Raw genomic sequence first — 25975 nt, 5'->3', positions numbered from 1 at the left:
ACTAGCTGGCACCCTAATAGAGCCGTCTGAATTTGGAGTCTCGATGTCCGAATAGTAAAAGGAACCATCCGGTCTATATCTCCTTGTTGTCTGCTTTGTTCGAGCCATCGTGTCCTCCAGATGCACATACACGGTCGGATTTGGAGATGTACTTAAAGGAAAGTTCTCGAACGAGCATTCGGCACTCCTAGTTCTAGATTCAGCCGTCCCTAGTGACCGACTGATCGCTAACCTAGGCCGTACCGTGTACGTTTGGGAAACCATTTGAATAAACGAAAAACACAAGAAAAAATAAAAGAAAAGAGCATGCGGTTACCTTAGAAGAAGGTATTTGAGACGCCTGGTTGGCTGAAGAAGTCGGTAAGAAAGGCCGAGAGTCGGGTGCTTGACAAAAGTCAGGGTCTTTAAGAGTCAAAAGTCCAGAGATTCTCCAAGATTCGCAAAGGTGTGAAAACAAAAATGAAGTCAAACCTTCTTATTTATAGAAAGGGGAAACCCTAATTTTTCCCCCCAAAATGTAATTTGAAAATCCGCCCAGTCATATGATGACATCTGTCACAGGCGCCACGTGCAATGCACGTGACCCCTGTGAGGGGCAAATGATTTGGGTATTTTTACCCGGCCAGGTGGCCCAATCAGAAAACGCCACGTATCCTCAGTAAAGGTGCCATTTGGACCTATGAGATGATGACACGTGGAGGGCGGACATTCTTCTGTCCTAAATAGACTGATGATCCAGCATGGACCATTCAGACGGCGACACGTGTCACCCAAAAGGATGCCCAAAGGCCTTTTGGGCTCAGTGACACGTGTCACTCAGGCATTGCCTCTGGAATGGCGGCCTTCAAGGGCCCAAATCCCGAGGCGCCGTTTTGCGGCGTGACCTAATTCCTAGGTCACCAGATCCTAGGGAGGGCACACTTTCCAAAAGGACCCTATAAATAGAGACATTCTTACATTTATGACAAGATAGTTATATACGCAATACGAGACAATACGTCACTTACTACAGAGTTGTCATTTTCAAGAACATACAACACTTTACCTGAGCTTGGAATCCAAGCAGATAAACTTTACTTCTGCACGTTTTATTACCGAACGCTTACTAACTTAATCTTCGGAGGCGGACCACCGACCATCCGGCGGTCCGTTTGCTTTGCAGGTACAGGCGTCCTTTGCTGAATCCAGTCTCAGTGTTGTAACTCTCCCAAGGGACAAAAACCCCCGAAACATCACCCAATTAAGGTGATGAATAGCATTTTTGTAATGACTTGAGTTGTCAATCTTATAATAATTCTAATAAGCCAATACAAAATTTAATTAAACGAAACCCACAAAATGATATAGACTATGGGCCTGTTCTGAACTGAATTGAGCTGAATTGAACTGAAATGAACTGAACTGGATTGATTGGAGCTGAACTGAATTGAACTGAATAGAGCTGAAATGAATTGTATATGACAAAGGGAAAATAGAAACTGAACTGAACTGAACTAAAATTAAGCTGAAGAGAACATATCCTATATATGAATAAAAATCTCCAGTAACAAAAATGACATGAGATATTGACATATATTCTGATATAGCTAAAACAAGTTGAACTGAGATTGACCCGAATTCAAATTATTCGACCAAAGCTGAAACTAAAGTAATTATTCTAACTGATGAGAATGAACTAATAATCGAAGTAATCAGATTCAAATTTTAACTGGAACTGAATTGATTTGAACCGATAATCGAATTCGAAATGACCCGATCTAAAGTTAAATAAATCCAATTTGATCCAAATAAACCCGATAAAATCCGGACCGAAGTTCATTTTAACTTGATATTACTCGACCTGAATTTGGCTCGACCTAAGTTTGATTTGTATCCGACCATACTTGAATTCAACTTTAACCCAAATCTGATTAAGCTCAACCCGATTGATTTGGTTTGTAATATTAAAATGATCCATTATTATTCGATCCAAACATCTCGACCCGTCGTGGGTCAACCCAAACTCCATAAGGGTAACCGATTTGACACTTCTTTTACAAATTCGAGTAGAGTTGGGAAGATGTTACCTCATCGGTCATCGTACACGAAGAAAGGTAGACGGAGGTGGCAATCATGTGATTTAAAAAAATACAAATGTGTTTAGAGATAAATACAAAAACCAAAAGCGGTAAAATTAGGAAAACCTCGGCATAATTTTCAATGGCGAAGCTAACATCGGAGCTAACAACAGACAAATTGTCCTCTGATCCTCAATTTAACGCCGTTTCACTCTTCAATTATTGCCGTGCTCACGTCCATGGCTTCCCTTCCTCTGCTACGCCCTCTCACTTCTCTGTTCGTCAGGTATTTCTCTCTTTTCTGTACAATTTTATTATTTTTTATATGATCTGATAGTACTAGTATTTTCTAGGCTCGCTATTATTTTTGATTAAATGATATAGGTTAATTCTTGCTTTATCAGATTGCATGCAATAATTTGAACTCGGATTTTTTTAAATTTTTTTTTTTTGATTTGTCTTTAGTTCTTTTATATATGATTAAAGTAATAAATTCTTGTACAAGTTTTTCTAATCTTTTTGTCACAAACTTTTCTTTCAATTTGCTTTCTGGTTTTCAAAGTTAAAAATTTTGGCTTTAAATTCTGGTTCAAGTTTTTCTAATTAGTTTTTCACAAGCTAATTTTTGTAATTAATTATGGTATTTGAAAAATACTATCCAGATCATGCTGACAATAAGTTTGTTTAATGATACTCTTAGAAATATAAGTATTTTTTCAATTTGATTATTCCATATAAACAATAATTTTCAAGGAAGTATGACTTAACACATTGCCATGGAGAAGATTAGTGTAGTAGGAAGTTAGCTCCTTTTAGAAGGATTAGAGATCAAATTTAATGTGTACTTTCAAAATATAGCTTTTTGTAGTACATAATAAGATATACTTCCTCCGTTTCTTTATAATTGCATCATACAATTTATCTTGATATTTAAGCTAAGTAGACCTCACATGATATAATACACTTTAAATGAGTTAAGAAGTTGTTAGGAGTATAATCAAGTAGGCCATAAGCTTTAAATAAAGGTAATACAGCAGTACAATTTTCACTATAAAAACCTTCATTTTATAGTGTGTTGCATTTACTGTGATATTTTCATTTTAAGGAAGTGTTGCAACTCTAAGTAAACAGAGGAAGTATGATTTATCAACAACTACTTAAATCAGCTCGTGAGGGAGCTTTTTTAGCTTAACCAAGATGTTAGATTTTCCCCAATTGATGCCTGATTCGGTTCGAATTCTGATTAGTTGAATTCTAGTAGGCTCTAGATTACTTGATATGCTTTTATAAAAAAAAAAAATAGGAAAAAAATTAATTATCGATGATATAAGGTGTGCCAATAGTCTACAAGAAGAGTAATTTTGGATAAAGAAAATATGTTTTTCAAAGAAATTGATGTCGTGCAATGTACAATTATACACATTTCATAAGTATTTATTCATGAATTTAGTGTTGTATCATATTACGGGGAAAAATGAAAGAGTCCCTTGAGTGAATATATGTGAAAATGGTGAATAAGAAATGGCTTATGATTCTGAAATTTGTTATCATTTATCTTGAAAAGGTCGTAAATACAAAATATACTTATACTCTTTCATCAATAAACTTTTAAATTATGTTTTTATTGATGCGTTGCATGTTTATTTTACTCCATTGTTGCTGTCTAATTACCTGTATTGCTGCTGATCTAATTTGTGTGATTGCTTTGCTTCATAGTTTGGGCATGGTCAATCAAATCCTACATTCTTGTTGGAAGTTGACGCCAATGGTATTTTGAACCGGTATGTCTTGAGAAAAAGGCCCCCTGGGAAACTGCTCCCGTCTGCTCATGCGGTTGAGAGAGAATTTAAGGTTATTCTTTAGTATAAAGCTCTTTGCTGGTGATGCATAACTGTGGTGACAAATCCATGTGAATCATAATCTATTTTAACTGATTAAAACTATTCTGTCCTCTGAAAATTTTATTTTTACAGGTATTACAGGCATTGGGTACTCATACCAAAGTACCAGTTCCTAAGGTCTTTTGCTTGTGCATTGATACAAGTGTGATTGGAACTTCTTTTTATGTGATGGAGTATTTGGAGGGTCGCATATTTTTAGATCCAACCCTTCCGGTACGTGGTTTATTCTTTTGTTCCTATGATGTTTCATATCCATGTTGTATGTCACTCTATACTGATGATCATGTTCATTTCTAGTCTTGGCTTGGCATTAATTATAATATTGCTTTTAGTAGGATTTGGAACCACATAGAAAGAATGCAATAAATCGAGAGTCAGCTCGGGCATTAGCTTCTTTGCATCAAATTGATGTTGACACCATTGGTTTAGGAAATTACGGGCTTCGGGAAAACTATTGCAAAAGGCAGGCAAGTGAATCTTTACGTTGTTTTAGCACATTATTTTGTTTACTCAACTGATTATCTTAAGAATAATCTGTGTTTCTGAGCTATGTTCATGGAGTTTCTTGCACTATGATGAAGTTATGAAATTAAGGACTCTTTTTAATGAGAACAGCTGTGCATGTATGGTAGATAGCGGCCATGCTTTATTTGTATGCTTAAATGCACAAGGAGTATTGATGTTGACTGCAGTTGCCTTTGTGTATCTAAAGAGAAGATCATGCATATGATTGAAGGTCCCTACCTTTGAAACTGTGTCATTAGTTTGGCATCCTTCATATTCTTGAATTGTTACTACTTCCTCCACCTTTTAATAGTTGTCAGCATTGGCTCCTTTAGATGTCCAATTAAACTCTTCTAGTTTCTAATAACAATTGAACTAAATCATAGCATATGTCAAAGTTCTTCATCATGTTATATTAAGAGTAATAACAAAAAGAAATCAGAGATTAAGAATAAGCAATTTTTTCTCTGTTTTTTTCACCGTATTGCCTGGACTTGACGGTTATTAGTGGATGGAGTAACAATATATTCTGTTTAAGATTGCTTTTACTATCTGAATTAATTGTAGGATTGTTGATACTTTTTATTTTTAATTAGAGAAAAAATCTATTGAAACAAGAAGCAAAAATTTACCAAGGGACAAGATGTCCTCACTGAAAAGCACAAAAGTAATTATTATATAAGCCAAAGCTTTTTTAGCTTCCCACTTCACTAATTCTTAAAAGTCCCAGCTTCCCTAGCCAGTATGGATATCTGATACATAACCTTGTACATTTCAAACACTATAACTTAAAAATTAAGAGGTGAATAAAAGGATGGTATACATGTATAGCTATTGAAGTAGCTCGTGCTCACAGGCTTGTCATGGTGTTTTTACTATTTTTAGATTTCAAAATATTGGCTTTTATTTGTTAATAGCCTGCTTGCTTAGAGTACATTACCAAACTTTTTACCTTCTGACTGCTTATACAAAACTATCTATTTATTTTCAGATTCAATAGCTTCCTTCCCATTTCAAGTCTATATATGTCATAGAAAAAATTCAAAACTTTCTTCTAATTCTTTCTTATGGAAATGGTATTAATCAGGTAGAAAGATGGGGAAAGCAATACATGGCATCAACTGCAGGAGGTAAACCCGAGAGAAATCCTAAAATGCTAGAGCTTATCAGCTGGTTGCACAATAATTTACCTTTGGAAGATTCATCTGGATCTGCTTCTGGTCTAGTCCATGGTGACTTTCGGATTGATAATCTTATCTTCCACCCTAATGAGGTTCGGTGCTGAAATTTTCATAGTGCTCTGTATTAATTCTGTTAATAACATTAATCTATTTATTCATTATTTTATTTTTTTTTGGTGGAACAAATGGTGGTATTAATAATTTATCATCATACTTCGAAATTACGGAGAATAGTTTCAAATCATGATTTTATTTGTTGTTGTCATCATAGTGTATAGTCCCTAATACTTATGTCTTTGACCAAACACTAATCTTTTGAATGCTTCAGGATCGAGTGATTGGAATCCTGGACTGGGAATTGTCTACTCTTGGAAACCAAATGTGTGATGTTGCTTACAATTGCTTGGTAATAATCACTATGTTTTAATCGAGCTTATTAGTCATTTTATCTGTTAAATTTTGGAAATTTTGTCATTTAATACCTTTAAAATACATTGTTTTGAAAATGACTACCAGGACTTCTTTTATATAACTACCACTGAAAGTCAAAATCTTTTGATTTTGCTACCCACTAACAGTTTCTGTCAAGAAAACCGTTAGTGTGGCCCACTCTCTACTTATTAGTTTTTTGTCACTCGATTTGTGTGCTGAAATTGTTCTTTTAAAGTTTTGGGGCTTGTTTTGGCCCTTAAGAGTCCAAATTGAACTTGAAATTGACAGAAAATAACATTAATACCTCGTTTTGCGTGTAAGAAACGTCTCGATTTGCGTACAGATATATTTTAAATGAAAGAGTTGTTCGGTTAAGATTTAAGGGGTCGTTTTAGCCCTTATAAGTCCAAATTGAACTCGAAATTGACAAAAAAATAAAGCTAATACCTCATTTTGTGTGTTATTAATTGTATCAATTTATGTGTCATAATTTTTTTTTGCAGTCGAAGTTGTTACTTTAAGGTTTTGGTGGGTCGTTTTCGCTTTTAAGGGTCCAAATTGAGTTCAAGATTGCGAAAAAACAACGTAAATGCCTCGCTTTGCATGTTAAATTTTTGTTTAAGACCATTATTCAAACGCAAAATGAGTATTTACATTTATTTCTTGCAATTCTTAACTCAATTTGGAAACATATTGCTAAAGTAACTCCGAAAACCTTGATCGAACAATTCTTTCATTTTAAATACATCGGTATGCAAATCAAGACGTTTCCTGACACGCAAAACGAGGCATATATATTGTTATTATATGCGATTCCGAACCCAATTTGGGTCGTTGAGACCTAAACGACCCCCAAAACCTTAAAGGAACAACTTTTGGCACGCAAATCAAGGAAATAATATTTTAAGCGTTGCTACTAACAGAACCCTAACAGAAAATGCTAAGTGGTAGCAAAATCAAAAGATTTTGACTTATATATATATTTCTGTTTTTTTCCTTTGAGGTAGTTATTTCCAAAACAATGCAAAATGACAAAATTTCCTTAAATTTCTGTTGTATTCGTATCCTCTGTTTGGTTTGTGGTTAAATGTTTTGGGATCGTTTCTAATAGATTAGTGACAATTAATTTGCAGCATTACGTTGTGGATTATTCTATCGATAAGATAGGGCAGGACAAAGGATTGGAAGAAACTGGGATACCAGAGGGGATTCCTTCAATGGCTGAATACTTAGCAGAATACTGCTCTGCAGCTGTAAGATTTGCAGTTTGATGCTTCAATTAAACCATCATTTGGGATGCTTTATTTCGTTTGTTGTTTACTTTGAGTCTGTTGTTGGTTGAGTTCTGCAGTAGAAATGGTTCAGTGAGTCATGTAAATGCATAGCCCAAAAGCTATTTGAAAATTCTTCTATCAATAATGCTATTTAGAAATGGTTCATTGAGTCCTCCCAAAAAAAATAATGCTATTTACAAAAATTTTACACTTTTATGTTAACTTATTGTGTTCAAGTTAAAAGCTATCACAACTATGTGTGCTCTAGCATATATAAACTTACGTATTCTCAAACAACTTGCATATCTGCAGTCTGCAGTCTGCTTCCTGTTATATTGGCATAGTATTTTAAATGGAAATGCTCTGTCAGGTTAATGATTTATGCTGTCATCCTGACTATAGTCTGAGAATAGGTGAAGTGATTTTAATTGTCATCTTGACTGTAGATTTAATAAACAAAGTGATTTGTAAAAAATATTTCAGTGTGGTAATTATTCCGACACTGGTACTATATTATGCCATGGATCTTGGTCATATTACCATTTAACTCTTTGGAAGCAGTACACATATTGGGGAAGAAGGCACTAATGCTTAGTTCTTTACTATTCAAGTTCCCTTATCTGTATATACCTAAACTTTGAGAACTTGTTTGAACTCATTGGTGCTGTTCCAAACACACCTAAAATGTCCAGGACTAAACAGAACTGAACTTATTGGGCATTAACTGAACTTATTGGGCATTAACTGAACTATTGGGCCTAATACTTCCATTTTCATGGTGAAAAGAACAAAGCTTTAATTTATTGAATTGATCACACATTGAATTTAACAATTCTCATGAAGTTGCTCTAAATGGTGATGCAAACCTGCTTGTAATAGTACTAATTGTTGGGATAAAGCAAGAAATCAAAGAGGTTGTGCTACAAAGTGCAGGAAAAAGGGCTTTTGAAACTATCAATGGGAGAACATTTTCGGAGATAAAATGATAAGAATGATCTAGGTTATATCACCAAGGATATACCCCTGTTCAATCAAATTTTGAAACTTTTCTCAGATCATTTAATTTCTGGTGAACTTCAAATGACTGTAATCTCTGAAATGTAGGGAAAGCCTTGGCCTGCTGCTCACTGGAAATTCTACATTGCTTTCTCTCTGTTTCGTGCAGCAGCTATCTATGCTGGCATCTACAGTAGATGGATCATGGTAAAGATTCTGTGTGTCAAACTCTCAAACTTGCTTAAAATTACTGTGCTTTTGTGCTGTTTATTGATCTTTCTCCACCAATGTGAAGGGTAATGCTTCGGGAGGAGAGCGGGCGATCCATACAGGAGCCAAAGCTAATGCTCTAATAGATTATGCATGGTCCTTTATAGCTAAACCTTCTGTACTTCCGGAGCGTCCCCCATCTGGTATGTCCTTGTAATTACTGACCTGAGCTGCATTTTTATTTCATGTATTACTGGTACCTATCTGCAAGCTCATGATACCTGAATGTCCCAAAGTGCGATTTGGTCTGCACAATAGTAGTCAAGCCCTCGTGACAGTGGGAGACATCTAAGATAGAGGCTGGTGAAGTGATTTATCATTCCTTTGATGCATCAGATATTTTTGCTTAGCTCTCTTGGGGCCTGTATAACTGATACTGGGTTAAAAGGCATGGTTGCGATAATGAGAGCTATGTGGGTCACACATAGTGAAAGCATGCTGTCACATAAAGGGTTGCAGATTTGCAATTGATAATTTGATACATCATGTTTTTATGGTGGTGATACAAGTCATTTCAATTTGTATTGGCGCATACTGGACTTGTACATATATATTTATGTATATATATATACACACACACACACACACACACACACACACACACACACACACACACTCTGACACACACACACACACACACACACACACATATATATATAGTGGGAGGCTCTTGTGAGAATTTTTCCTATGTGAGAACACTATTTATGTTCTAAATTTTTACTCGTATGTTCTAAATTTCAAATCTGATGTTTAAAACTTTTCCCCAGGTGTTCTAAATTAAGTCAGGTGTTCTAAATTAGTACTCACATGTTCTAAACCATAAATTAGTTAAGTTAGATGTTATAAATTTCGAATGACTTATTTTGAAATTTTAACTTATATGTTCTAAATTATAAAATGTGCGTGTGTTCTAAAATTGTTTGTTATATGTTCTAAATTCGAAAGCATATGTTCCAAAATTTACTCGTATGTTCTATATTTTTACTTATATGTTCAATATTTTTATTCTCAATTGCCTCTGGGTCATTTGTCAATTGTCCTAAAGACTCTAAGGTCCTGTAGTTCTTCTCTAGCATTTCAAGAACCATTTTTTGACCAAATATTGATCCAAGTGTTTTGTTCTTTCGATTGAAACATAGAGAGAGCAGCCCATTCCACTCTTTAAGTTTGTCACTATAGGAAGAGGCTTTCTTGGTTCAATACGAACGACTGAGGAATAGACCTTAGGTGGGGGTCTGTAGAACGTGTGAATTGAAAAATTATTACTCACACACATGTTCAAAATTATTAGTCATATGTTCAAAATTATTAGTCATATGATTTAAAATTAAATTTGAGTCGCATGTTCTAAATTTTTACTCGTATGTTCTAGATTTTTACTTACGTGTTCTAAATTATAGATCAGCTCTCATATAAGTATGAATTCTCACATATGAACCTATTCTCACCGGATCCCTCCCCTATATAGAGGGGAGAGGCTCTCGTGAGAATTTTTCTTATGTGAGAATTTTTAATATATATATATATATATATATATATATATATTAAACAATATATATTAAACAATATAGCACCTAGAGTTCTAAAAAAAGTTTCAGTTTAGCAAAAATAACTTCAGTTTAGTAAAAGTAATTTCATTTCAGCAAAAATAATTTCAGTTCAGCAAAAATAAGGTGAATTAAACAGGGCCCTAGTATGAAAAAATTTAGGAGTTTTCTGTAAAGCGAATTTGTCTTGTTATTCACCAAATATTGTGTAACGATTCATGTTAGCCGACCCCAATCATTTTGGGACTAAGGCTTTGTTGTTATTGTTGTATTCACTAACTAAAATAATAGATGGGTGATTGGGATTGTGAACTGAACCTAGGTCACTAGGCCCGTGGAGGATTCCTCATGCTTCTGGCGTATATGTAGTAACTCCTTGGATTTGCTTCTTTGGCCACACGACTATCTGCTTTGTTGAATTCCTTGTTGGTTGCTCCTCAAATTATTTCCTCCTCTCTTTGCATGATTTTCGTTAATTACTTATTCTTAGACATTTTTTTTTGGAAAAATTGATTCTAATAATCCCACCTTTGATCGATTCGCTGTTAATAATCCTACCTTTTGATTATTATTTAATAATCCCACCTTTATACGAGATTCTCTTCTAATGGTCCCTTGTGACCGGTTACCTGTACAATGGGTAATTTTTTTTTAATTCTAATTTAAGTGACATGTGTTATTATGTTATTGGTCAAAAATTACAAAAAAAAAAAAAAAAAAAAAAACTCAGCCATCCCCAAAGCCACGGAAGGCAACCCGAAATTCCGACATTCGTCCCTTCCCATCCGGCCACCCCCTTTATCCTCAGGCAGCCCCCTTCCCCACCCCCACCACCACCGGGATTTTCCCCTCTCACGACAACGCCCCACCACCCCCTCCATCTGAATTTCTCCATTTTTAGGATAAAAACAATCCTTTCTTCATCATGAAACCACTCATAAAGCCTCGGAACATTCCGGTGGCGTAAACCCATTTGAATCTCCATGTTTCTCCTTAATTGATGATGCAGTATATACTTCTCATTTTCTCCTTAAATATCACTTTCAACACCACTATGTACTTTGCTCCATCAAAATCGAAAATTGAAAAAATATTCAAAACAATTGAATAAATAAACAATTACTACTGCAAAATTGGGGAAAACCCCCTTTGTTTCACAAGCAAGGTAGGTTTTCGATTTCGAAATCAGTTATTGACCAATTTTGCTTGATGCTAGTGTTTTGCGGTTGATATTGCTTCGTAGTATTTTGAATTGGTTGAGGTTTATTGGGGCTTTGAAGAGTTTTGCGGAGGTTTAGGGATTTTGGGAGCCATTGATAATGCTTCAGTATGGAGAGAGATTAAGGAGCAGTGAGAAGTTGGAGAAAGGGGAATAAAAGAGGAAAAGTGATGTGGAGGGGGGCGTTGTCATACAGTGGTTCGTGAAGAGGGGAATATTCCGGTGGTGGTGGGGGTGGGAAAGGGGGTGGCCGGAAGTTGGGATAGAGAGTGGCGTGGGGTTGAGATACAGAGATATGGCTGAGATTTTTTTTTTTATTTAATTTTTTGGTTTTTCTTTTATTTTTTAATTTTTACAATTTTCAACTAATCACAAAGTGACACATAGCATATTCACCTAATAAAACCGGTTACCAACCTGTTAGGGACCAATAGAAGGAAATCGCCTATAAAGGTGGGATTATTAAATAATAATCAAAAGGTGGGATTATTAATGGCGAACCGGCCAAAGGTGGGATTATTAGAATCAATTTTTCCTTTTTTTTTTCTTACTCTATCTCTTTTATCTTAAATGCTAGTATCTATTTCAATTGATCTCTCCGTTCCTAAAAGTGTAACTCACTTTAAGCTTTTTAGCCAAAAGTTGAACTCACTTCTACTCTATTCCGTGAAAAAGGATGGGAGTTAAAGGTTGTGTATTGATTACAGAGAGGCCTTTTGGGTAGTAATTTTGTCCTGCACCAAAGCAAATCCAATCCTAGAGAGGACAATATCTACTACTCTACTAGTGGGCTCATGTTAGACTGTCGTGAAAACTCCTTTTACTATATTACATCTCCTACTTTGTTTATTCCTTTAATACTGTCTCTTACTTCGATCACGTTTTTCTTGCACCCACTCACATTTTCCATTCCTAGAAACAAGAGTCTACCCTTAGCGAGTTGAACTATCAGGAACCGAGGAGTATTAAACAGTAATTTACTTTATTAAGGTGCTTCTGTCTAGGATATTTTGGCCTTAATCTCTCTGATTTTATGTTTAACATGCCTCATGTACTGAAAAATTTCCTAGATACATGTTTATTTTATTTTTTTATTGTTTATTTTATTTTGTTTTTTTGTTTTTTTTTTTTTTTTTTTTTTTTTTCTGTAAGGAGTATTATATTTTACTGGTAAAGTATAAAATCAAATAGCAGATCTGCCTATCTTGTTTGGATGAAATTTAATACCTGGACAGCTGGGCTGCTATCTTAGTTGTGAAATTAATGCCTCTGTTCAAAATGTAATATCTTGAATCATTTTTATTCTAATTCTTAAGAAAAAGCTTAAGTAGGATCCATGAAAAAATCAATAACAACTTGTCTGTGTTATAAACAGCTCACCCTTTTTTGAGTTCTGGCACTAATGTATGTCTTGAGAACTTAAGAGTAAGGGTGTATGCAATCTATGCTTATGACATTACATTATTCTTAAATTAACATTTACTTAAAATCTTCAGGCCCATTTTCATCAGATCATGTTCAAAATTATGGAAATCAACGTGAAATTCCAAATACTTTAGAGGAAGGAGGCAAGTATTCTTTAAGTGGAAGGGTTATAGAACTCAGGAGCAAATTGATCAGATTTATGGAGGATCATATATACCCCATGGAGGACGAGTTCTATAAACTTGCTTTGTCTCCTTCTCGCTGGACTGTTCACCCCGCAGAAGAGAAATTAAAAGAGCTGGCAAAGAGAGAAGGGTTATGGAATTTATGGATACCTGTATGTAATCTTGCTTCTGATATGTTTTCACTTTCCTGTGTTGGTTCTACCTAAAAATGAACAAAAACTAAACAAGGGACACTGCCCTACTGCTAATTTATTGAGCCATCATCTGTCGACAATACATGGATAGGATATAAAAAAAAACCCATTTTCCTCATGTTGTTTTTGAATTAATGAGGCATGTGTTTTGTGCCAAGTGCCTAATACTTGCGCTAACGACAGCTTCACTACAGCAGCTACAACACTTCGCCGAATTTGTCTTTTAGGTTCGCTGCTTTAAGCTCTCTAAATTAGAAAATAACCAGAATCATTATATTGAGAACCTTTCTAGTTCCGGAGTCTGCCAGATTAGTCTGTTAAACTGCACTTAGAGAATGCATGTTCAATCGATTTATTTGCCAGCCATAAAAACACGTTAAAGATCACGTGTACTCATTTGCTCAACCAATCTTTGGTGTATAATCTGCTTCAAGGGTTCAATTGACAGATAAGCTCATCTTATGTAAGCTTTGTTAGCACAAATTACTAGTTTTCCCTGCCCACGTCTTTTTAAGGCACAGATAGGCAGCTGTCATTTTTTGTTTTTGTTTTTTGTTTTTTGTTTTTGTTTTTGTTTTTGTTTTGTTTTGTTTTGTTTTGTTTTTGTTTTGTTTTTTTTTTTTTTTTTTACCAGCCTTGGTCACTTGATGTCCTTGTAGAGAAATTATGCATTTTTAATGATTCAGAATTTTTCTCAACATCCAACACATTACACTACTTGTGGTGTTGCAAGGTAACCACTTATAAGAGAAATCGTGTCTTTTTATTCTAAGTGCAGATCCAGTTGATACACAGCATTTTCTTCTTTTGCTTCAGTAGCCATAAACAGATTTAGAATGGCAGCTTGATTCAATGCTGACTGGTTAATGAAAAGGCTACCCCTGCTTCTTTTAAAAATTCTTTTTTTTTGTTACCAGGGCTCTCTTTTAAGTGGTTACCTTGCAATACCACGATAAAGTTTTACAATCAACTTCAATTAAGATGCACACTCCCTCGGTTCCTTGCAAAAAATTAAAAAAAAAAAATGGCTCCAAAAAAAGTTTAAATATCCAAAATAATCAATTCCTAAGACGATACTGTGCAGCCTAGGTAATACATTAATTATCCAACATTTGATTTCTTGAGGTGATCTTATCCCCTACTTCTTACATTGAATAACAAGTAATTTCTTGGATGATTTTGGAGCCCTCAGATTTTTAAAGCGGATGGCCCCCTCTAATTTGTGATTATGTTAAGTAATGTCTTGATGTCTAAACTAATCTGTTAGCATAAATTGCATCTATTGGTACTTGAAAGGGCACGAGGATATCTTTTTTTTACCTTTTTGTTTTTATAAAAAAAAAAATATATATATTAATATTAATATATATATATATTTTAATTTTTTCTATTGACATTTATCTTAATTTCATGCAGTTAGATAGTGCTATGCGTGCTAAGAAAATATTTGCCAGTGGAAAAAGCCAAAAATCCCCTGGTGGTCAGTTACTTGGACCAGGACTCTCCAACCTTGAATATGGACATCTGTGTGAGATTATGGGCCGTTCTGTTTGGGCTCCTCAGATTTTCAATTGTGGGGCTCCTGATACTGGAAATATGGAGGTAATGTCAACATGAAATGCAGTGAGCTTTACTGTGACCCCTTTATGCTGTAAAAAAACTCACGAGCATGTATGAATGTATAAAATTATGTTCTTGACTTCTTTCCTTTTCAATGAGTAAAAATTTAATTGTTTTTAACTTACATTTATTCACGTGATTTGTAACTTAATTTAATGCCTTAAGAGCAGATCACATTTAACAAAAGTGACTTTGGATTTTCTCCCTTATCAAAAGATGTATTGAACAGGGAGATAGTTGGGTTTGCTCCCCAAAGATAGGTAGAGTTATGTTAGATTGGCTAGGTTGAACCTAGGGCATCATGATATATTGTCTTTCTCATCATTCGGTGGAACATTGCTATTAAAAAATAAAGAAATGAAACTTATATTTGAATTTAATTTGTTCTTGATTTGGTTCACCATAAATTGGAATGCCAGAGTACCCTTTCACAGTTTGTTCCTTTCATTTCCGTCCAATGTTTAATTTGTTCCTGATTTGATTCACCAGAAATTGGACTGCCTGAGTACCCTGACGTAGTTTGTATATTAGCTAGTATGAAAATTCCAAAGTTACTTGATGCAGAGTTGGGATGCCAGTATATGAACCTATTGTTTGTTGGTCCTGTCAAACTTAATGACACAGATGGCTCATCTGCTCTGTTTAAGCCAGCCAACTAGACTGGGCATATGATAAAATTTATCTTCTGTTGGAGTGTATATAAGGAGTCATGATGATTGCTTTGTTCAATATGAGGATGTTTGTTATTGTAATTTAGCTTCTGTTGGTACCCACAAAATGGATTGCTAACTCCTAATTCAAAATGAGGCATGGAAGGGAGCCACTATGAAGAAGTTCCAGGAGTTACGAAAGAAGCTTCGAGCTCATATTGGTCAGCCCCCTCGGTTGGGGGGGGGGGGGGCGACCTTGCCCGTGCCGAAGACGAGCTCGTCGTTATTCTTAGTTCCGAATATTTTGACTGAAAATGTTTTACATCTAAATGCTTGATCTTTGCTTGATAGAAGGCTGATCATGGTACAACACATTCTATGTGTAGGTTTTACTACGATATGGGACTGAAGATCAACTAAAAGAATGGCTTATTCCTTTGCTAGAAGGCCAAATACGTTCTGGGTTTGCAATGACAGAACCACAAGTAGCATCCTCCGATGCGACAAACATTGAGTGTTCCATAAAAAGGTTGGTAAATAGTCCTGTTTGTCTTATAATTTTCCCGTGTGGTTAGTTTCATCTATGCAAATAGGGTTCATGCCTCAGGAAATCTTATATAATAGTATATAGGTTAATATTTTGCTGAAACTATTTACAAAAAGCTGAGATAAAATAATGACAATAAGTCAACAATTAAGAATTTATTTTACAAAAGCCGAGATAAAAATTCTCAATGGTAACCCCCAACTTGTGTAACACTATAATGGTAACCCTCTTTTTCTATTTTAAATAAGTGAAATGGTTTTAGATGACAATAAGTACAAAATGACCCCAATTAAGAATTTATTATCACTTAAAACCTTTTTTTATAAAAAAAAACAAAAACAAAACCACCAACTTCAAACCTTCCAGTCATCGTTACCCCTTCCCCCCTTCATTGTTGAAGCCAGGCCATCCTCTCTGCCGGTGCCGAAGCTTCCCCTTCCTCCAATGGCGATGCTCCCTCTCTCTCCTTCCATCGCAACTCCTCCCTCTTTCTTCTCCACCCACATCGAACCTAAACCACCGTGGTTAGAGTTTCGAATGTGGTGTGACAACTCGGGTTAGGGTTTTGAACCACCGCCACCTTTGCCGAAACCCTAAATGGATGGTTAACATGAGCCTACTAGTAGATATTGTCTTCTCTGGCTAGCAGCTCTAGTTCGCTAGAATTTGCTTTGGTGCAGAAGTCCTACCCAAAAGGCATCTACATGTTGAGGTATCAACCCGCATATAGAGAAGGCTTAGTTCTCCTCAACTTTCGATGTGGGAGCGCTATAGAGACCTTCTCCCCTCCTTTAAGGAGCCTGCATCCCAAAGGCATAACATGGGCCCCGGCTCTGATACCATTTATAACACCCTAGGTAAACATGAGTCCACTAGTAGATATTGTCATGTCTAGGCCCTAGCCCGCAAGGATTGGCTTTGGTGCATGACAGAAGTCCTAACCAAAAGGCCTCTTTGTAATCAATATACAGCCTCAAACTCCCATCCTTCTTTTTCACAAATAAAATGGGTCAAGGTGAGGCACTAAGTCTAATAAACCCCTAGTCTAGCAATTCTTGCAATTAGACCTTTAACTCCCCCATTTCAGTTTGTGCCATCCTATATGGTCCTTTTAAAATTGGTGTAGTCTTGGAACTAGGTCTATGGTGAACTCAACCTCCCTCTTAGGTGGCATCCTCGAGATTTATCTTGCTCGTTCACAACAGGAACATCCTAAATTCTTTTGCTCTCCACCATGCTCAGGTCTTGGACACAACAAAATTATAGTAGGTAGTTAGGTACCCCTTAGTCACTAGCTTCCTGATCTTCATTGTGGAAATAAGCCCATATCCCATAGGTTTCCCAAAACGTCTATAAGACACGATTTTTTCCAAAGGATCCCTTAAGTGCACTTTCTGAACCTCATAATCTATCTTGCCCTTGTACAAACTTAGCCAATCCATCCCAAGTATAACATCTAAGTCCCCTAATGAAACTCAATAAGGTTAGATGGGAAATTAGTTTTTCCTATCTTTAAAGGCAAGTCTTTATAGAGTTTATTACATGGAATAATTTTACCCCTAGGTAAGCAATCATAAATCTCTCAACTGGACTATCTTGCTCCAGAATCAAACAAGGTTCTACAGACAGTGAATAGAGAAGGTATCGATGAATACATTGGAGGATCTCTCTGTCCATTACAGATGGGTGTCGTTGTTCCTTCCCAGATTAGCATTATTGTTGTAGCTAGTGTTGGTGGTACTATTGTTGGTGTTGCTTCCATTGTTGTTGCCAGGTCTCCTATTCGAGTTATTTTGTCCATTTTTTCCTATATCCCTGATTTTGAAAAGTGTTAGACCTTTGCTGATTGTTAGACCTTTCCTGTCTTTTCTATGCAAAACACCTTGTGCCCCTTCTTGTGGCAATACCTACAAAACACCAAATTCCCTTCATAGTCTCTCGGTTCCTTACATCAACAATGTTCCCATTTTTAGGCTTCTTGGAGTTGCCTGGATTGTTCCCAAAGTTACCATGGTCCTTTCTCTTTTCCCAAGCATTACTATTCTCAGCGTAATTCCTAGAACTCAGCCCTTATAAGTGGCCAGCCCTCTCATACACCTAACTTTTCCACCTAAGTCCTTTTGCAATTGCTTAGTTAACCCCTAGCTCTCAAGTTCCTCGGTTGGGACCACTTTAGGTGCGAACCTAGCTAGGATCATGAACTTGTTATACTCGACATGCTACCCATATGCAGGTTTGAGCTTTTTGCTTCCTAGAAAGGTGGGTAAAACTTCTTTTTTCAGTGCAGTCTTAAAGGCTTCCCATCCAAAGTTGGCTTTAAGTCTCTCGGCATTGTCCCTCCACCACCTATAAGCCTCATCTTTTAGGTACATTGCAGCCTCATCAACTCTCATGTTCTTAGGGCAGTTTAAGGCTACAAATATCTTATCAAATTTGTGTTCCCAATTCTCTAAAAAGGTAGGGTCAGCCCCCCCTGAAAACAGGCGGCTTCACTTAACCTAGTTTCTTAAACATTTCTACATGAGGATCGGGTTGTTACCCACGGTTTTGGTTCAGGTTCAGCTAACATCCAAAGAAGCCTCGTTACGAGCCATAGTACCCCGACCCCTGAAAAGTAAAAAACATTCACTCAGGAACAAACTTAAGGTATCAAGCAAAGCTAGACATGTAGTCACGAAATTCATCCACACATAAATCGGTACAAGAAGGCACTTAGTTTAGTGTACTCTTTTGTTCAACTCATAACTCAACAATTTGCTAGGTAAATCAACATTTTTGAATAAAACATTCAAAGCAAATCAATGTAAAATAAAATAGTTCCCATCCCGTGCAACTTTCACTTGATTAGTCAGTAAAAATCTTGGAAGAATAATAGTTGGTGATCAGAAATCAAATTGCCATAGATAAGGTAACAAAACAATAACCAAAAAGATGATGATACCATTAATTTAAAACTTCTTCATCGTATTTTAAGTGGAAAAATACTAACATAAACATTATAGCTCTAGCTACTTATTTAATATCCCAAGATAAGTCATTACTAATTACATAAGATCATAAAGCTCTATCCTAAATGAGGTGCCTTCAAGGGCACCACGTTGTCCTTCTTGTCATTATAAACTTCTATATCAAAGCTTGGGTCTGTCTCATCCTAAGAATTTTTTTATACTTATAGCCTTGTAGAGTGGGTTTGGATTCCTAGTAACCCTTTTTCATGCATTTGCGTCTACACGTTCTCCCATTTCCGTTGAAGATCAGGAAGCTAGTGACTATGAGGTACCCACTATACTTTTGTTGTGTCCAAGAGTATGGTGGAAAGCAAAAGAATTGAGGATGTTCCGGTTGAGAACGAGTTTTTAGATGTCTTCCCATAAGAAATCTCGGGGATGCCACCTAAGAGGGAGGTTGTGTTCACCATGGACCTAGTGTCTGGAATTGCACCAATTTTAAAAGCACCCTGTAGGATGGCACTTGCTAAATGGGTGAGTTAAAGATCCAATTGCAGGAGTTGCTAGACAAGGGGTTTATTAGACCTAGTGCCTCACCTTGGAAAGCACCGTGAAAAAGGATGGGAGTTAAAGGTTGTGTATTGATTACAGAGAGGCCTTTTGGGTAGGAATTTTGTCCTTTTACAAAGCAAATCCAATCCTAGAGAGGACAATATCTACTACTCTACTAGTGGGCTCATGTTAGACTTGGGGTATTACAGTAACCCTCTTGGTTGGTGTTGCTAAGTACATAATGAAGCGTACTTTGTATTTGATAAAGTTATATGTGCTTGTATTTGGCCAATGCCTTCTACCCGCAGTGGCTAATCTTGCCTCTTTAGCAGTTTATGAGTGTTGTGCCTTTTTTCGAGAGTTTTCTCTCTCTCTCACTCTCTTTTTTTTTTTTTTTCATTTCATAATTTTAAAATTACAAGACTGCTGGAACTCGTTTGAAAACAGATAATGCATATATTAGGATTTCTAGGGTGTTAAATCACTTTCTAAATTGTTATCCACTAAAAATCTTAAACCATTGTAGACATGTTTGCCTTCCAATTGAAGGGTTTATTCTTTTCATTACCAATTAATAGTTGGTAGTTCAGATTTTAGAACACTAGCTTGAATGCCTCATCAAATTTTAAATACCCAACAGCTTAGCATATCAAACAGTCAAACTCCCCATCTTCTAGGAGGAGTTGAGGAAAGATACTCTTCCTAAGCACAATATTTAGTTACAAAGTACTTTTTTCATCTCACTTGTTTTCCTACAAGCAACATTATAAACAATCACTCTTAATACAAGCTCACTAGGCAGAGAACTTAGTGATCAACTTGATCAGCTTGATACACATGTACTCTTTGCAAAGGAAGGAAATGGGACTTGATGTTCAATACGTTATTACTTCCTGTATCATGTGGTAGATGTTTCTTTTAATTTTTTTGCTTATTTGTCTTTATTAATGCTTATTTTTTGGTAAAACGATAATAATGATATTATGTAAATGTTTGTGTAGAGATGGTGATTCATATGTCATAAATGGAACCAAGTGGTGGACGAGTGGGGCCATGGATCCAAGGTGCAAACTTCTCATTGTTATGGTTAGTTCCTTTTCTGAGGTGTAGGTGGAATAATAACCTTGATAACCTTTGGTTATATTGAAAAACTCGGTGCATTCATTAATTTGATGGTATGGGGTGTAGGGTAAAACAGATTTTGATGCCCCAAAGCACAAGCAACAGTCCATGATCCTTGTTGATGCTAAAACACCTGGAGTACATATCAAGAGACCACTGATGGTGTTCGGCTTCGATGATGCCCCTCATGGTCATGCTGAAGTATCCTTTCAAAATGTGCGCGTGCCAGACAAGAACATTCTACTTGGAGAAGGACGTGGATTTGAAATCGCACAGGTTTGATTGGTTTTTTTTTATTTTTTTTATTTTATTTTTTTTATTAGCATGTTTTTTTATTTTTTTTAAAAGAAATGTTTTCTAAAATACAGTAGAACGGTGAAGCATTCTGTTCCATGAGTTGGTAACATTTATATTCTTGCAGGGAAGGTTAGGACCTGGAAGACTTCATCATTGCATGAGGCTTATTGGTGCTGCTGAGCGTGGTATGCAGATGATGGCTGAAAGAGCCCTTCAACGTAGAGTGTTTGGTAAACTAATTGCTCAGCAAGGCTCATTCCTTTCAGATATTGCCAAGGTAACACTTGCTCTAAATTGCATTTTTCGTGTAACCTTTTGGGGAATTGTTAAATCTTCTTTATAAATCTACTGAAATGTGTGCAGTGTCGTGTAGAGCTAGAGAAAACTAGACTTCTGGTTCTGGAAGCTGCTGACCAACTAGATCGGCTTGGAAACAAAAAGGCACGTGGGACCATAGCGATGGCTAAGGTACTTTGCTGTTGTTACTCTTGTTTTTATTATGTTGCATTCCCCATGTTGTCCATCTAGCCTTATTAGTGAAAAAGGGGCTATTGTCACAAGAAATTTTGCATACATGACACACCAAAAAGGGGTTAATTGACTGGTTTTGGTTAATCGCTTATTTTGGGTCACCATTCCTCTGAGTTCTGACCCGAAGTCGTATCTGTTAAAATGGCTAACTGGTGAGCCGATTACCCGGAAAATTCGGTAGTTTCAGTTTGGGTAATGGTTTTTCCAATAAGCAAGGACAATATGTTCATACATATAAAATTATAAACTATAAGGCAGCAACTATAAACAGGGTATAATCCTCCGTTCAACCGAGTCTCAAACTAAGTTAGATAGTAGGTCTTCCCAATTCCCATTAAAAGGGCCTTTAATCAAAGCACTAGAAAGCTTAATATCATTATATTGAATCAAAGAAAAATCAATAAAAGTTAAACCCAAGCATCATCAAAGAGCTACAGCAAGAAGCAGCTAACATAGCAATGCAACAAGTTTTAACCTTCGTTTGTCATAGTCAGTCAATCAATCAATCAAAGCCTTAATTCCATAAGTGGAGTCGGCTATATGAACCAAAAGTGATTATCCGTGTAGTCATCAACAAAAATCTTCTTCCTCCATCCCTTACGATCAAATATCTCATTCTCATGCAAATATCCTTGATGATCATAGCTTTTACCAGTACATAAACGAAGAACACAAAAATTAAAGAGACACAATACTTCTTAAAAAAAAAAAAGTTGCCAATAGGACTATGGAAGGATTCAATCTATAACCTATACTATATATTAAAAGGCGTTCCTTTTAAAGGAACGGTGCCACATGGCACTCTTCACAGTATACCATCATTTAACAAAATAAAACATGCTTTAGGCTAGATTCGAACCCAAAACCTCCGATACATAAATGTGATACGTTTACCATCTCAACCAACTTTAATTAATGTTTTAAATTTCATATAATATTATATATTCTATTCATTTATTAAGTACATTAGAGGTGATCAGTGGCGGACGTAGAATATCTAAGGCGGAGGGGCATTAAATAAAAAAATAATAAAAATGCTTGTATAAAGACTTGAACCCAAGACTTCTAACCAAACTCAATGCATTACCACTATGACAAAGCTAATTTAATGTTATTTATTGCATTAAAACTGTATTTAACCTATAAATTTAAACCTTTAACTTAATAAAATAAAATAAAAAATAAAAAAAATGGGGGGGGGGGGTCGGTGCCACCTAGGACCCTTAATAGGTCCGACTGGAGGTGATGTGAATTATGTGATTCATTTATTTTTCATAAGACGAGAATATAAATGCATATGAGGTTAAAAAAAAGTGACAACCGAGACAACGCTCGAACCACACACTATATATAAATAGTTGAACATAATTACCAAATTATAGAAATACACAAATTAGCAACCCGGGGCATCGCCCGGGACACACACTAGTTATATATTAAAAAGCGTTCCTAAAACAGAATATGTTCCACGTGTCTTTTTTCAAGTTCGACATGTCAGCAATATGTGCCACATGTCACTATAAATATGACATGTCACCTTCACAACATGTATTAGGTTTGCATCTAAAAAATGCTTATAACAAGACTTGAACTCGCGACCAACAAGTCTTTAGTTACAAGTCTTACCATCTTAGCCATTTATTGATTGTGTTTTTTTATCCAACAAAATTATAGTTAACTTAGATTAGTTACTTGGTGTTTTATTATACTATTTGCTATTTGTTTTCATTATGTGATGATTGAGTTTGGCAACTAAAAAATATTTAAAGTAAGACCTAAACTCAAAACCAACAAGTACAAACTACACACTAGTTATTATATGAAAAACAAAATTAAAACAAACTAAAGCTCTACCAAGTTACCATATTAATTGTGTGGTGTTAGCAAGCTATCTTCAATAGCCAACAACGGAGTTCAAAAGTTAGAATTATTCCTCTCCAAAATTTGTAGAGTCATAGATCTGTAAATAATGGAGGATAAATTAAATGGAGTAATGTAATGAAGGGGGAGGGAAATTTGTGAATTCTTTGCTTTTTAACCTCGGTCATTAAAGACTGCTTCGTTTATTTATTTATTTATTTTTCTTTTTTCTTTTTTTTTACTTGCAATGTTTCTTGTTTTCACGTGTGCCAATGCATAACTTTAATCGTTTACATCTTTAATTTTATATATTTAAAAATTATAAAAATTGGATTTTAATAAAGTAAACATTAAAACAAATCTAAAAAGATCCCACATGATTATATTTTTCATTAACTATACATCACAAAATTTCAATCTAACTTGAGTATGTGAATAGTAGATACTATTGATAGGTTGCGAGAAATAATAAATGGAGGAAAGAATATTACAAGGTTTAAACAGTAAATGCACACATTTAATGACTGTTATACACTCCTGTTAAAGTTAACAGGTAATAAGCATTTGTTCTTTTTATTTTCCGTACTTAAATGTCTAATTTCTATAAAACCTAATCTCCCATAAGTTTATGTAAATAGTGGTTGTATTAGTAGTGTAATAGAGAATCTGTGGTTATGTTGGTAGTTAGTGTATATTATCTGGGTTTTTTCAAGTCTAATTTTTCATTTTGGGTAGGGCATTCGATATGCACTCTGAAAATTCTGGTATCCAAAATTGTATTAAAACCTCAATTGTTTGTGCTTGGGTTTGGAAATCATTAATAGTGTTATTTGTTGTCTGATAATCAGATTTTTTTTTGTTTTGTTTTGTTTTGTTTTTTTTTTTTTTTTTAAACAATATGTTCAACAGATAATGAGCTGCTACTCACTCTACGCTCACCCTTGCCTATAAAATCTAATAAAGTTACGTTGTCATTTTTATGATACACCTCAGGTAGCTGCTCCAACCATGGCGCTGCAGGTGCTTGACATGGCCATGCAGGTGCATGGTGCCCTGGGATTGTCCAATGACAGTGTTTTGGCACATCTGTGGGCAACGGCAAGGACCCTGAGAATTGCTGATGGTCCAGATGAGGTTCACTTGGGTACTATTGCCAAATTGGAGCTGCGAAAATCCAAGATGTAAAGCTTCTAAAATATGCAAAAACAAAAGTTTAATTACTTGCAAGCCAGCCTCTGTTGATCCCGACAATGCCACCGCAGAAAAGAGGGATAAGTCCCTCAAATATAACTATTGCTCAAAATAAATGTCGTAAAACTGTGTAAAAGATCACATTTTTAACTTCTTTACAAAAACATAATATAGATCATTTTATAAATGTTGTAATGTGAGAATGTGAGAGTGAGGAATAGCTCAATTGGTTAGAGCTTTCTTTCCGGTATCAGGTGATTTTGGGATTGATTCTCATCACCTGTCCTTATGGCTCTCTAAATACCCAAAAAAAATATAAAAAAAAAAAGAAAAAAAAAAGAAAGAAGAAATGTTGTAATGTTTTTACTCTTTTTCAACAAATCAAATAAGAAAGAGTAAATTATGCGTGTTCAACGCTTGTATTGTAATTTGTAAACTGATATGGATTTCATGATACTTTGTGAAAACAAACATAAGCTTTGCTATATATTAAAATCAGAACAATGTGAATTTGTGCTGAGGAATTTCCAGCAATTCATGGTTCTTCACTTCTTTTCATTCAATTTTGCTTGCCCTTTTTAAATCAGCCTTTTGTCCCTTTAAATAGAGACTATGATCGTGACATTTTAGGGAAGCAGTACAAATAATCTTCCTAGGAAAAGACAATAAAACTGCTGAAAAAGACGCTTGTAGTAGTACCACAAACACACAAAATTTAAGATGAAAAACATCTCTTCTTGCAGCACCTTTGTGCACAACAATCCACTATTACTTGAGCATGAGTAGAACCATATTGGTGCAGCAGCAGCTTGGAGCAGCAACAGCATACACACTTGCAGCAGTTTCGTATTAATAAAATCATGTAAGTGTTTCCTTTACCTATTGTTTGTTACGAGTGGTAGCTCCTTTTCCTAAGGGTAACCATTACTCCTCATTTGTTACCTTTCTTGATTCGAAGATAACAAAATCCTTTTCTTTCTCATTTGTTTCCATTTCGTTTCCTTAGTCATACCAAACAACTAATAATGGTAAAACTTACCCTTTTGCTGTCTAATTTGCTTCCATTCCGTTTCCTTTCCTAATTTTATATCATTCCCCCCTTTCCCCCTATTGAGCTTTGCCATGCTCCATTCCCGGACTAAGAAGATAGGGAAAGAGCTTAGGTAGCAGCCATTACCTTTGTTGCTTCCCCCGAAGGTGCTTGAGAGGGGGTAATTTCCTTTGTAAAGCAATTTTATTTATTTTAAATTAATTACCTTCTATATCTCTCTTTTGGCTTTCTTTCCTCTCTTCAAAGCCCTTTCATTTCTCATCCCCTTGCTCTAGCCAAACCAAGAATGGAAAAGAAGTCCTTTTACTCCCGTGTAGAGGCTATTAGGTCTTGTTCCTTTTCATTTATTTTCAGTTTAGGCCAGTTTGGTTTAACTCAACTTAGGGCATGTTCACATTTACTGAGCTGATTGGAGCTAAAC

The 25975-nt window shown here is 35.6% G+C and overlaps 1 protein-coding gene across 1 annotated transcript; it reads left to right on the top strand.

Moving 5' to 3' along the window:
- The first annotated feature begins 2106 nt into the window (after positions 1 to 2106).
- Positions 2107 to 25066, top strand: LOC110689131 (probable acyl-CoA dehydrogenase IBR3). Its single transcript, XM_021865857.1, has 17 exons — positions 2107 to 2343; positions 3774 to 3908; positions 4031 to 4171; positions 4294 to 4425; positions 5550 to 5735; positions 5972 to 6049; positions 7209 to 7328; positions 8454 to 8552; positions 8641 to 8758; positions 12878 to 13143; positions 14602 to 14787; positions 15842 to 15984; positions 20504 to 20588; positions 20691 to 20900; positions 21046 to 21198; positions 21285 to 21389; positions 24306 to 25066. Exons 1-17 carry the CDS (start codon positions 2200 to 2202, stop codon positions 24495 to 24497), a joined length of 2493 nt encoding a protein of 830 aa, XP_021721549.1. The 5' UTR covers positions 2107 to 2199; the 3' UTR covers positions 24498 to 25066.
- The last annotated feature ends 909 nt before the right edge of the window (positions 25067 to 25975 follow it).

This window comes from Chenopodium quinoa, unplaced genomic scaffold (assembly GCF_001683475.1).
Source record: "Chenopodium quinoa cultivar QQ74 unplaced genomic scaffold, ASM168347v1, whole genome shotgun sequence".
Lineage (NCBI taxonomy): Eukaryota > Viridiplantae > Streptophyta > Magnoliopsida > Caryophyllales > Amaranthaceae > Chenopodium > Chenopodium quinoa.
This window is presented reverse-complemented; position numbering and strand designations above follow the sequence as displayed.